General features: G+C 50.7%; 1 protein-coding gene across 1 annotated transcript in view; it reads left to right on the top strand.

Moving 5' to 3' along the window:
• Positions 1–5852: 5852 nt before the first annotated feature.
• The window catches only part of LOC140903910 (uncharacterized), a 49955-nt gene continuing 41667 nt past the window's right edge, over positions 5853–14140 (top strand). The window contains exons 1-6 of the mRNA XM_073325859.2: positions 5853–6038; positions 10274–10342; positions 10878–11090; positions 11714–11736; positions 13507–13622; positions 13913–13945. Coding sequence (XP_073181960.1) covers positions 5976–6038; positions 10274–10342; positions 10878–11090; positions 11714–11736; positions 13507–13622; positions 13913–13945 — 517 coding nt within the window. The 5' untranslated portion in view covers positions 5853–5975. The remainder of the gene's footprint in view (positions 6039–10273; positions 10343–10877; positions 11091–11713; positions 11737–13506; positions 13623–13912; positions 13946–14140) is intronic.

Below are 14140 nucleotides of genomic sequence, written 5' to 3'. Positions count from 1 at the left end.
GAGCGTGTGAAAGCTCCTTGCACACTCGTGCATTCCAACTTCATAGCACTGGCCTGGGGAACCTGCCCCTAGGGATTCAGTCACGCCCTGGGGCTGTGCATGGGTGTAATTCCATTGGCATCCATGCAGCTCCTCCCCAGGGCAGCCGCACTTCATTGTGTCAGGCTTGCTGCACCCTTCCCAACTGGGGAGCAGGGGGTTGGAAAGGAGGGAGGGGGAAGGGTCTTCTCCAGTTGGTTCCTTGACCCCAATCTGACCTGAGGCCCCGTACTAAAGAGGCATCCTCTCTCCAGCCTTCTGGGGTGGGAAGCACCAGTGTCCACTCCTTCTGTAATGGGGATCTGGCCACATACCTTGCATAAAGTACAGTCCAGGGATCCCCTCCCCACATGGGCAGCGTCAGCTCCCTGCAGTCAGAGTCTATGGCACATCTATTCTCTGTGCTTCTCGGAGGTGAGAGCTCCACCTGGCCTTTTCCTGCACGATGCTTCCAGCCAGGACGCTGGTCTATTAGCTGTATTTTTCCAAGCAAATTTGCCTTTTGTTACTATTCTCATAGATTTTTAAAGCTAGAAGGGATCACTGTGATAATCCAGGCTGCTGTTCTGTGTAGCACAGGCCTGAAAACCTCACCCAGGGATTCCTGACTCAAGTCCATAACTTCTGGTTGAGCTTGAGAGTATCTTTTTGAAAGAGACACCAGCTTATGATGGTCCCTTCTGGCCTTCAAGTCTATGAATCTCTGAGTCTTGACTTAAAGATGGCAAGTAATGGAGAATACACAATGTTCCTGGGTAAGCTGTTCCAATGGGTAAGTACCCTCCCTGTGAAAAATGTACAACTTATTTTGATTCTGAAATAGTCGAGCTTCATCTTCCAGCCACTGAATCTCATTCTGCTTTTTTTCCCCCTGCTAGATTAAATTTTCTCTCCATGTTTCTAATTTCTCCAGGCCCTTCTGGATTATTGCTCTGCCCTCGCTGGCTTTAGCTATAACTCCCAATTGAGTATTATTTTCACATTTAATTATCAGGCTGATCACGCCCTGTATCCGGCAGAGCCCAACCTGCCTGCTATGAACGGAGCCTGCTATATAAATCTTGGTGGTTAACATGCTTTACTCTGGAGTAACAATTTGCCTGCAAAAAGGTTTGCTTCCATTTGCATGGTAATGAAACATTCCGGTAGAGGCATTGGAGGTAGTCAAGAGAGAGCTAATTCGGGTCACCTATGATGACATGGTGGCCACAACTCTTAGGAGAAAAGTACTTGCTGGAAGTTTGATGAGATGCCCACCAGGAATGGGCAGGGAACCGGCTGTGTGTATGAAAGCGAACCTCCTCAATGCGGCTTTGGGAATAAGCTGTGACACTGGGTATTGGCTCACAAGCAAAGATGTTTGCAGTGATGTTGTAGCCAGGTCAGTCCCAGGATATTAGAGAGACAAGGTGGGGGAAGGAATGTCTTTTATTGGACCAACTTCTGTGGGTGGAAGGGACAAGCGGTCTAGATTCACAGAGCTCTTCTTCAGGTCTTCTTGCCAGCCCTCGTAGGCGCCTCATCCATGCTGACTGTTGCTCATCGCTTTACTATCTTCTAGATGTTGGCAAATTGATTGCTTCATTATTTGCTTCATTATCTTTCCGGGTACAGAAGTTAGGCTGACTGGTCTGTAATTCCCGGGATTGTCCTTATTTCCCTTTTTATAGATTGGAAAAGGGCAAATATATTGCCAGTCTTCTGGAATCTCTCCCGTCTTCCATGACTTTTCAAAGATAATCGCGAATGGCTCAGATATCTCCTCAGTCAGCTCCTTGAATATTCTAGGATGCATTTCATCAGGCCCTGGTGACTTGAAGACCTCTAACTTGTCTAAGTAATTTTTAACTTGTTCTTTTCCTATTTTAGCCTCTGATCCTACCTCATTTTCACTGGCATTCACTATGTTAGACGTCCAATCACCACTAACCTTCTTGGTGAAAACCGAAACAAAGGAGTCAGTAAGCACCTCTGCCATTTCCACATTTTCTGTTATTGTTTCCACACACTCCCCCCACTGAGTAACGGTCCTACCCTGTCCTTGGTCTTCCTGTTGCTTCTAATGCAAGTTTGATCTCGTTTTGTGTCTTGGCCTTTTTAATTTTGTCCCTACATACGTGTGTTATTTGTTTATATTCATCCTTTGTAATTTGACCTAGTTTCCACTCTTTGAAGGACTCTTTTTTTGACTTTTAGATCATTGAAGATCTCCTGGGTAAGCCAGGGTGATCTCTGGCCATATTTGCTATCTTTCCTATGCAGTGGGATAGTTTCCTCTTGTGCCCTTAGTAATGTCTCTTTGAAAAACTGTCAGCTGTCTTCAGTTGTTTTCCCCTTAGATTTGCTTCCCATGGGATCTTACCTACCAACTCCCCAAGTCTGCTAAAGTCTGCCTTCTTGAAACCCACTGTCTTTATTTTGCTGTTCTCTCTCCTACTATTCCTTACAATCATGAACTCTATCATTTCATGATCACTTTCACTCAAGCTACCATCCACTTTCAAATTCTCAACCAGATCCTCCCTATTTGTCAAAATCAAATCTAGACCAGCCTCCACCTAGTAGCTTTCTCCACCTTCTGAAATAAAAAGTTGTCTCCAATACATTCCAGGAAGTTGTTGGATAATCTGTGCCCTGCGGCGTTATTGTCCCAACAGATGTCTGAGTAGTTGAAGTCCCCCATCACCACCAAGTCCTGGCATTGGATGATTTTGTTAGTTGTTTAAAGAAAGCCTCATCCACCTCTTCTTCCTGGTTAGGTGGTCTGTAGTAGACCCCTACCATGACATCACCCTTGTTTTTTACCCCTTTTATCCTTACCCAGAGACTTTCAACAAGTCTGTCTCCTATTTCCATCTCAACCTCAGTCCAAGTGTATCCATTTTAATATATAAGGCAACACCTCCCTTTTTCCCCTGCCTGTCCTTCCTGAGCAAGCTGTACCCTTCTCTACCAATATTCCAGTCACGCGTATTATTCCACTAAGTCTCTGTGATGCCAATTATGTCATAGTTGTGTTTATTTACTAGCATTTTGAGTTCTTCCTGCTTATTCCCCATACTTCTTGCATTAGCATACAGACATCTAAGATACTGATTTGATTCCCCACCTAGTTCTGTCTTGTCTCTCCCTTATCCCTGCTATACCAGCCCATTCTCCCCCCAAATTCCAACCCTTCTCCCAGGTCTCCATGATTTTGACTTACCTGTGGGCTTTGGTCACCTGCCCCCTTCAAACCTAGTTTAAAGCCTTCCTCACTAGGTTAGCTAGTCTGTATCCAAATATGTTCTTCCCCTCCTTGATAGATGGACCCCATCTCTGCTAGGCAGTCCTTCTTGCTGGAATAGCATCCCATGGTTAAGGAAGCCGAAGCCCTCCGGGCAACACCATCCTCGCAGCCAGACATTCACCTCCAGGATGCGTCTGTCTCTGTCTGGGCTCCTACCCTTGACCAGAAGGATTGAAGAGAACACCACCAGAACTCCCAACTCCTTCACCCTTATCCCAGAGCCCTGTGGTCCCTTCTGCCTGCAGAGGGTCATACCTCACAGTATCATTAGTGCCCACTGTTCGGGGGGCTTATTCCTTCACCCACTTCCTTCCCTGGTCCTTCTCGCATGAACAAAGAGCAACAATACCCAAAGTCCAAAGGTGCAAACAATTCGATGTTTATTGGGGTGAACTTCCAGCAAGCATGATTCCAGTTTCCTTCCTTAGTATCCTCCTTCCCAGCTCTGACACCACAGAGCCTTACACCTGTGTCCCTGTTCCCATTCCTGCCCTTAGTCAAACATGATTCCAATTTCTTCACCCCCATTCCCTGTTCCCATCTCTCCCACCCACACACCCACCCCCTCACTTCCTGATTGACTGCAGACCATATAGTAAAACTTGAGTTCGGCTTAGCTATACCTTAACTAATCATTTTCCTGAAATTTAACTAACCAATCCTAACATATTGTAACATGATTAGGTAACCAATTATATCCCACCACCTTAATAGTTTACACCCAGCAAAATTAATTATACAGCAGACAGGAACAATCACAGAACCAGACAGAGATTATACAGACAAACAATAGCAAAGTGGGAACTATAATGACAAAACAATACAGAAGTGAGGATTTCACATCCCAGTATTGATAAGTGAGTTCTTGCCAGACAGGATGCTATCAAACTAAGTTTCCTTTTACATTTTCTAGGCACTTCCCTTTCTCTGGAAGTGATAGGCACTGTCAGGACAGGACTGTATTCCTAACAGCCCAATAGCACCTTATTTCAATGTGACTAGTTTGGAATGTGAGAAGGTGACCCGTCGCTTCCTAGCTTATGGCTGCCTCTGCTGCTTAGCCAGCGGCCTTAGCCTAAGCACAGGGCCTCAGACTGTGACAGTAAGAGAAGGCCCTTACACCAGCAGACAGTGATTTTTATTCTTTTTTTTATACCTCTAGAACTAGCCAAGTGATAAGAATACACCTAAATTCTTAAAGTACAGGCCTTTGCAGACAGGCCTGAATATCTATATCCTAACACCCACATCAATGAGTAGCCGGGGTAATAGTCAGAGGGTTGGATAATCCTCAACAATCCCTCCATAACGTCTCAGATACAGGCCCCTGGCAGGCAGCATACCTCCCAGGACGCCATGTCTGGGCAACAGATGGGTGCCTCCGTCCCCTCAGAAGAGAGTCATCAACTACCACTACCCTATGTTTCCTCCTGGGAGTAGTGGCTGCGATCCTCCCAACCTTGGGGGTACATGGCTTCGCCTCCTCCTCCTTTGGGGGTGATTCCCCATCACTCGTTGCCAGGGCAACATAACAGTTTTCCATCACCAGGGTGGGGGGGTTGGGAGTAGGGGTGGAGCACTGCTCGCTGCCAGAAGTAACCAGCAGCCAGTGTCCTCCCTGTGACAGAGCCATATCCTCCTCCCCCAGTAGTGTGACAGAAGTCCTCTGTAGCTGGATAGCTTCCTCAGCCTTGGATGCCTTCACATGAATACTCTCCAGGAATTCCTCCTGGGCACGGATGCTCCTCGGCCTAGCCACTTCCTCCTGTAGCTCAAGGAGTGTCGACTGTGTGCTGCAGACAGCTAATAAACCCGACTGCTTTTCCCGCTTTGTCACTGCACAGGCTGAAGGTGGGGTGCCTTGCTGCCTTGGGGGTACAAGTCTCGGCCAGGTGGCCAAGGCAGGGAGCTCACGGTGCCCAGCAGGGGTGCTGACGGCTCCGAGGTTTGGCTGAAGGAGGCGGTGAAGCCCAGGAGCTTGCCCTAGTGACAGGGTGAGACCCTAAGGGAGCCTGGCACACTGAAGGGGTCCTCCCAGGGATTGGTCCAGAGCAGGACCTTGTGGGTGCAGGAAAGGGCTGTGTCACGGTCCCTGTGAAGCCGGTCTGGGCAGGTGCCCTCCCGTTTGCTACCTGACTCCCTGAGTTCTGCCCCTGGAGCAGGTCCTGGCTGGAGCGGGGAGCAGGGGCTGATCCCTGGAGTTCATGCAGCTCCAATCCCTCCTGCAGCATCATTATCCCAGGGGAGCAGGCTCCCAGGGGCGGCGAGATCCGAGGGCCCGGGGCCCATTCAGTCACTTTCCTGCCCGGCCCCAGCGCTTCCGCCGGGGTCTCTCAATCCCCTGGATGGCGCCGCCGCCAAGCCAGCTTGGAACCGCTGCCCGCTCTCCGCTCTGTTCTCCCAGCACCAGCCGCTCTCCCCGCCGGGCTGCCTCGCAGGGACTTTCCCCCGCTGGAACCGGCCCCGCTGCCGGGCGAGACCCCCGAGGTCCCCCGCCCCGCCGAGCCGGGCTCCGGGTTCCTCTCTCGGGAGCTGGAGTCACCGAGCGTCACGAACCCCCCTGCGCGGGCCCCACCCGCCGCCGGGCCAATCCGGGGCGGAGCCGCCGCTCCCGCCCCCCCGCAGCCCTTTGTTCCGCCGGGGAGCCATGGCCGGGGCCGGGGGCCCAGCGCGGCGCCTGCTCCGGCCCCGCCGGTCGCGGGGCAGCGAGGTGGGCCGGGGCCGCGCGGCCGGGGGCAGATCCGGGGTCACAGGGGGCCTCTTGGGGGGGGCTCCGGGAGCAGATCCGGGGACTCTTGGGGGGGCTCTGGGGGCAGAACCGGGGTCACTGGGGGGCTCTGGGGGCAGAACCGGGGTCGCTTGGGGGCAGATCCGGGGTTGCTGGTGGGCTCTGGGGGCAGATCTCCCCGCGCTCCCCGCAGCCGGGGAAGTAAAGGGGTGTCCGGGGCCAGGGGACGGGACGGGGAACGAGCCAGACAAGCCCCGATGCCGGGACAGAGACCAGGGAGCGTCCACACCTGGAGCACCAGGGGTCGGCACCACCCTGTTGCCGAGGGAAACTTGACAAAATCACCCTGCTCAGTGACGGACGGACGGGGGCTGGGGGGAGGGTTATGTCATTCGGGTCATTCAACGTTCCTTGAAAAATGACCACGGACTTCGACATTTTTGCCCCCAACGCTTGTGTCTATGTAGGGCCACGTTGCTGGTCCCTGGTGAACGCTGCAGGCAGATCAGGTCACCCCATCTCCAAAAGATGTTTGAGAATTGGGAAAGGTGCAGAGAAGGGCAATACAAGTGAGGAGGGGCATGGAACAGCTTCCCACTGGGGAGAGATTGAAAAGACCCTGAGACTTTCATCTTGGAAAAGAGATAACTGGGGGGGAATATGATAGAGGTCTATCAAATCATGGATGGTTTGGAGAAAGTGACTAGGGAAATGCTTTTACTCTTCGTGCAACACAAGAACCAGGAGTCACCCGTTGAAATTAACAGGCAGCAGGTTTAAAACAAACACAAGGAAGTACTTCTTCACACAAGGCATAATCAGCCTGGGGAGCTCGTTGCCATGGGATGTTGTGAAGGCCAAAAATACAACTGGGTTCCCGCAAAGACATTAGATAAATTCAGGGAGGACAGGCTGGTGAATGGCTGTTAGCCAAGATAGTCAGGGACATGCCCTCCCCCAGCTCCAGGTGTCCCTAAACTCTGCCAGAAGCTGGGACTGGATGACAGGGAGTGGATCTCGTGATAATCGCCCGGTTCTGTTCATTCACTCTGAAGCATCTGACACCAGCCACTGTCAGAGACAGGATACTGGGCTAGGTGGACCATTGGTCTGACCCAGTATGGCCCTTCTAATGTTCTTATGTGGGAAGAACAGCTGGAGCTGGGGATTGTGGGGCTGCTTGGGTTTGGGGGGAGTCAGAGCCAGACTTTGGGATCAGTTGGTGTGAGGGGTCTGTAGATGGGGGAAGTTCAAAGCTGGGCCTTGGGGGTGTTCCAGTGTGTGTGCAGGGGTCAGAGCTGGGTGTTGGGATGTGTGTGGTTTGGGGGGATATTTGGTTTGAGGGGGTCCATGTTCAGATCCAGCACATTGGGTATGTTGCGGTTGGAGCTGGGGAAGTTAGAAAGGAGCATAAACTCTGTCAAATGAAGTGTAAAAATATAATTAGGAAGGCCAAAAAAGAATTTGAAGAACAACTAGCCAAAGACTCAAAAAGTAACAGCAATTTTTTAAAAAATATATCAGAAGCAGGAAGTCTGCTAAACAACCAGTGGGGCCGCTGGACTAGTGCTAAAGGAGCACTCAAGGACGGCAAGGCCATTTCAGAGAAACTAAATGAATTCTTTGCATTGGTCTTCACGGCTGAGAACGTGAGGGAGATTCCCAAACCTGAGCCATTCTTTTTAGGTGACAAATCTGAGGCACTGTCCCAGATTGAGGTGTCATTAGAGGAGGTTTTGGAATAAACTGATAAACTAAACAGTAATAAGTCACCAGGACCAGATGGTATTTACCCAGGAGTTCTGAAGGACCTCAAATGTGAAATGGCAGAACTACTAACTGTAGTAGTTAAATCAGCTTCTGTACCAAAATCAGCTTCTGTACCAAATGACTGGAGAATAGCTAATGTGACACCAATTATTAAAAAGGGCTCCAGAGGTGATCCCAGCAATTACAGGCCAGTAAACCTGACTTCAGTACCAGGCAAACTGGTTGAAATTATAGTAAGGAACAGAATTGTCAGACGCACAGATGAACATAATTTGTTGGGGAAAAGTCAACATGGTTTTTGTAAAGGGAAATCATGCCTCACCAATCTACTAGAATTCTTTGAGGGGGGTCAACAAGCATGTGGACAAGGGGCATCCAGTGGATATAGTGTACTTTGATTTTCAGAAAGCCTTTGACAAGGTCCCTCACCAAAGGCACTTAAGCAAAGTAAGCTGTCATGGGATAAGAGGGAAGGTCCTCTCATAGATTGGTAACTGGTTAAAAGATGGGAAACAAAGGGAAGGAATAAATGGTCAGTTTTCAGAATGGAGAGAGGTAAATAGTCCCCCAGGGGCAAACCTATTCAACATATTCATAAATGATCTCATAGAATCATAGAATCATAGAATATCAGGGTTGGAAGGGACCCCTGAAGGTCATCTAGTCCAACCCCCTGCTCGAAGCAGGACCAATTCCCAGTTAAATCATCCCAGCCAGGGCTTTGTCAAGCCTGACCTTAAAAACCTCTAAGGAAGGAGATTCTACCACCTCCCTAGGTAACGCATTCCAGTGTTTCACCATCCTCTTAGTGAAAAAGTTTTTCCTAATATCCAATCTAAACCTCCCCCACTGCAACTTGAGACCATTACTCCTCGTTCTGTCATCTGCTACCATTGAGAACAGTCTAGAGCCATCCTCTTTGGAACCCCCTTTCAGGTAGTTGAAAGCAGCTATCAAATCCCCCCTCATTCTTCTCTTCTGCAGGCTAAACAATCCCAGCTCCCTCAGCCTCTCCTCATAAGTCATGTGTTCTAGACCCCTAATCATTTTTGTTGCCCTTCGCTGGACTCTCTCCAATTTATCCACATCCTTCTTGTAGTGTGGGGCCCAAAACTGGACACAGTACTCCAGATGAGGCCTCACCAATGTCGAATAGAGGGGAACCTGGGAAAAGGGGTAAACAATGAGATGGTAAAATTTGCAAATGATACAAAACTATTCAAGTCCCAGGCAGACTGCGAAGAGCCAGAAAAGGATCTCTCAAAACTGGGTGACTGGACAACAAAATGGCAGATGACATTCAATGTTGATAAATGCAAAGTAATGCACATTAGAACACATAATCCCAACTATACATATAAAATGATGGGGTCTAAATTAGTTGTTACCATTCAAAAAAGAGATCTTGGGTCATTGGGGATAGTTCTCTGAAATCATCCACTCAGTGTGCAGCGGCAATCGAAAAAAGCAAACAGAATCTTGGGAATCATTAAGAAAGGGATAGATAATAAGACAGAAAATTTCATGTTGCCTCTATATAAATCCATGGTACGCCCACATCTTGAATACTGCTTGCAGATGTGGTCGCCCCATCTCAAAAAAGATGTATTAGAAAAGATTCAATGGTTAGAGGTATGGAACGGCTTTTGTATGAGGAAAGATTAATAGAACTGAGACTTTTCAGCTTGGAAAAGAGACGACTAAGAGGGGATAGGATAGAAGTCTGTAAAATTATGACTGGTGTGGAGAAAGTAAATAAGGAAATGTTATTTACTCCTTCTCATAACACAAGAACTAGGGCTCACCAAATGAAATTAATAGATGGCAGATTTAAAACTAACAAAAGGAAGTATTTTTTTCACACAATGCACAGTCAACCTGTGGAACTCCTTGCCAGAGGATGTTGTGAAGGCCAAGACTATAACAGTTCAAAAAAGAACTAGATAAGTTCACAGAGGACAGATCCATCAATGGCTATTAGCTAGAATGGGCAGGGATGGTGTCCCTCGCCTCTGTTTGCCAGAAGCTGAGAATGGGCAACAGGGGATGGATCATTTGATGATGAGCTGTTCTGTTCATTCCCTCTGGGGCATCTGGCATTGGCCACTGTTGGAAGACAGGATACTGGTCTAGATGGGCCTTTGGTCTGACCTAGTATGGCCGTTCTTATGGTTGTTTGGGATGTGGGTGGGGCTGGGGAATATTTGGGGCTGAGGTTTGGGCTGCACCTGGCACTTCACCAGGGTGTCCTGTGTCTTTCTTGGAAAACCTGGTCCCGCTCTCACTGCCCCTGAGATCTTCCTCACTGAGGCAGAACTGTATCTGGCAAGAAAGTCGGAGTCCCAGGAGTTCTGCACAGGCATGTGCAGTGCAGGATTTGACCCTAAAATCTGAAAGCTCTGAGGCACTTTCGAGCAGTTTGTAACATCCCACCCCGCTTCTTCCAGGAGGCACCGGGAGAGCATCTGGCCTGTCTGCAAAAAGCCGAGGAGGAGAGGCAAAGCGCGGAGCTGCTGGTAGGTGCCCAGAGCCCCTTTCCCCTCAGGTTTGTCTGGGACCAGAGTGCCCTGAGTGACACCAAACGCAGGGCCCATCCAGCCAGCCTCAGACAGGAAAGCATCCCCACTGGAGCCCAGGGAGGGGGCAGGGTCAGACGTGGGAGCAACATGATGTGTTTAGGGTCCAAGAAGCTGCTGGGCAGGAGAGTGTCAGTCTGAGGCCTGGAGAGACCCAGCCCAAGGGCTGGTCAGAAATTATAGTGACCAGGGTTCCTTTCTAGCGCCTAGGGGAGACGGGGGAGAAGGAGAGGAAATGTGGGTGGGCAGAAGAAGAGTTTGGTTGAGTGCAATTTGGTGAGGTTTTGGGAGAAAAGCCCCTCCTGTTAGCCATGGACAGCTCACCCCGCCCTCCTTCCTCCACCCTTCCTGGCCTAACTGAACTCCCGTCACCCGCCGCATCAACAGTGTGTTCTGGTAAATAACTCCCCCATCTGCTGGGAGGCACAGTTCTGATTCTCCCCTCTTACCAAGCTGCCCTCTCCCTGGGTTGCAGAAACAGACTGAAGCTGAGCGGCAGAAGATCGTTGCGGAGTGGAAGGAGCTGCGAGGGTTTCTGGAGGAGCAGGAGCAGCTCCTGCTGTCCCAGCTGGAAGAGCTAGTCAGAGCCATTGTCAAGAGAAGGGATGAGGGCGTCTCCAGACCGGCTGGGGAGATTTCCCTTCTGGGAGGGAAGGGGCAGCAGCAGCCGAGCAGCCAATCCCTACAGGTCAGACTGGCTTATGGCAGTGGTAATACGCTGCTTCTCAGCCCTAGACCCCAATGCACCTCACAAGGTGGGGTCAGGGACATTATCCCTATTGTACAAAGGGGAAAGTGAGGCACAGGACGGAGCACGGTCCTGCCCACAGTCACACAGTGAGTCTGTGTCAGAGTCAGGGATGGGACCTGGGAGTTCTGGGTGCTCTAGCCCCAAGACCGTCTCTCCTGCCCTGTAAATGTCTGTCTGCATTTGCACTTTGAGGGTGAACTTCCCAGCCCACCCTCCCCCCGCCAGGCCCAAGGTCCCATGTTGTCCCAGGTTGGTGGGTTCAGTGGTGTGAGGGGACTTGGGGGAGCTCTCAGCACTAGGGGGAATATTCTCTTCCTGTAAAGTGCCTGGGGAGAGACTTTCCCCAATGGTGACCTCCTAGCAGGGACTTCTGGGGTTGCTGGGGGCAGATGTCCCAGCTGTGGGGGAGGGAGATGTCCCAGCTGTTCTCTGAACGTGAACCCAAGTGTCTGAAATTCCCCAAATACCTGGGGCTCCAGTGGTGACTCCCCTGCAGACCAGGAGGCCACCCCAGTCTGGGACAGGCCCATTTACAGCCTCTTCTTTCTCCCCCTCTGCAGGGTGCAGGATGCACTGAGAGCAGGTACGTCCTGGGCTCCATTTCCCGCGTTCGATTGGAAAGCGATGGTTTAGAATTGGAATTCCACTGCCGACGGTGCTTCCCCCGCTGTGACACACTGGCTGAATGCCTGAGATCACGTCTTTCCTTAGTGGCTGCCTCAGGACGGAGAAGAGCCTCTTACTATCTGACAGCTAATGAGGGCTGGCAAACATAGGGCCTGTGGGCCAGACCCAGCCTGGCTGGTGTATTTATGTGGCCACGTCACGTGTTCACAGTGTGCAGAATCTCAGCTTCTGTCTTTTTAAAATCGGATTCTAGTCTTCAGGGTTGCAAAGAAACCTTCCGAAATGCAAAGGGAGGCAATGCCGCCTTCCTGAGGGCTCGTCTACACTTGAAACGGTGGAGCTGCACTGCTGCAGTGTTTCAGTGTAGACGCTCCCTATGGCGATGGGAGGGGTTGTCCCATTGGCGTAGGTAATTCACCCCCCACCCCCCGACAGGCAGTAGGTAGGTTGATGGGAGACTTCCTCGTTAGACTTAGCATTGTCTACCGGGGCACTCAAGTTGGCTTATCTGCACTGCTCAGAGGTGCGAAAAATCCATACCTCTGAGTAATGTAGTTAAGACCCCCTGATATTCGAGTGCAGACCAGGCCTGAGTCTGTGAAACAGCCTGAAACCCTGGCTCAGAGATGTGTGAACTCCCCTGGCCCATGTGAATCTCATTGGTGTGTCAGCTGTAATGATGTCACTTGAAGGTCAACGTTAAACATTCCACTGCTGATCTCTTGAGCGGAGGGGATGGGAGTGAAGCCCTTGAGAGGTAGGAATAGGGAGTTGCTCTAGGGAGGGAAGATCAGAGGAGAGGCACAAGCTATGTCTACACTGGCAACTGAACAACAAAACTTTTGTCTTTCAGAGGTGGTAAAAAAAAAAAGCCTGAAAGACAAAAGTTTTGTGTGGCAAGTGCCAGTGTGAACAGCACGTTCTTGGCAGGAGCGCTCTCCTGCCGACAATGCAAACACCGCTCGTTGGGGGTGGAAGTGTTTTGTCGGGAGGAGAGCCGACAAACAATGGCTGCACTGCGTGACTTTTAGTGGCACGGCTGTAGTGACACTGCCTGTCACTAAAAGCTGTGTAGTGTAGACAAGCCCACAAAGACAAGGACGGGGGAAGGCAGGGAAACCGGGTAGAAATAGCAGAAGTGGGTGTTTTCCCTCTGAGTGAAAAAAGTTGTGACTTTATAAATAAGAGTAATTAAAAGGGCAGATTCCCCACCTTGATCTTTGTGCCTGGGTGTCCCCAGTTTATGCCCCAGCTGAAGGACAATGATAAAAAGTGGGATACAGTGCTCTCCACCAATGGGGCTGACACTCCTGGGGTCACTGCTTTAGCTGAAGTTCTCAGGGCTTTTGGCATTTGTCCAGGTTCAATCCCTGGGGAAGACCCGGGCTCTGTCTGTGGGCACTGTGAGCACATGGGATACGACCACTTTTTCGTCTCTGTCTCCTCCCTTTCCACATAATCCCAATGCTGGTGTCCCTTGTTACTGAAATAACCCAGAGTGGAGGGTGGCTCTGCACCCCAGCATGTCCCAGAGAGGGCACCAGAACCTGTCTCCATTCCGTGCCTCAGTGGCTCCCCACATCCCATGTCTCTGGGCCCATGGAGAGCACAGAGCTGTGGACAGGTGACATCACAGATGATAAAGCTCAGATGCAGGTTTCCTGGAGTTTGGGGGCTTCTGGGATTGGAGATCGGACCCATGTCTCACCCTTCCTGCTTTCCTCAGCAGGGAGGATGGGCCGTTTCAGAAGCCAGAGCCGGGGTTTGCGGAGCTGGAGAAGAGACTCAGCGATTTCTCTCTGAAAAGTGCCATCCTGCAGGAGGTGCTGCTGGGATTCAAAGGTGAATTGGAGTTTGGCAGCAGCGTCCCTTCTAGTTAGAGGGATCCTCGCCGTGGGGAGGAGTCAGGGCTATAGTGATGTCGCTGACCCTGGGCTCCGTCTCAGAGCTCCAGCTCAGGGAGTTGCCCTTCCCCATGCGAGTAGCCCTGTGGGGCTGGCTCTGCCTGAGTTATCAGCCTCGCTCTGGGTCACCATCTCATAATGAAAAGCAGGCATATTAGTAACCAATAGGAATATGCCCATGAACGCGAGGGCCTGGATTCTCACCTCTCCCATCCTCTCCTTCCCCAGAGACTCTGCGACTGGAGCTGGAGAGCAACACAGGTACGTTTCTGTCTCTGATGAGGAGGTTTCAGACCAAGAACCGTGTTAGCGGCAGGGGATTGCTGCCTCCAGCCCGAGATAAACCTGAAAGCAGTGGAACAGTGACTGCCCAGATCACTCCTGCGGTGATGTCTGGTGGGGGTCAGAGTGAATCCTGAGCTGACAGGCACAGTTCCCTTTGAGGAAAGGAACAAG

Source organism: Lepidochelys kempii, chromosome 27 (assembly GCF_965140285.1).
Source record: "Lepidochelys kempii isolate rLepKem1 chromosome 27, rLepKem1.hap1, whole genome shotgun sequence".
NCBI lineage: Eukaryota > Metazoa > Chordata > Testudines > Cheloniidae > Lepidochelys > Lepidochelys kempii.
This window is presented reverse-complemented; position numbering and strand designations above follow the sequence as displayed.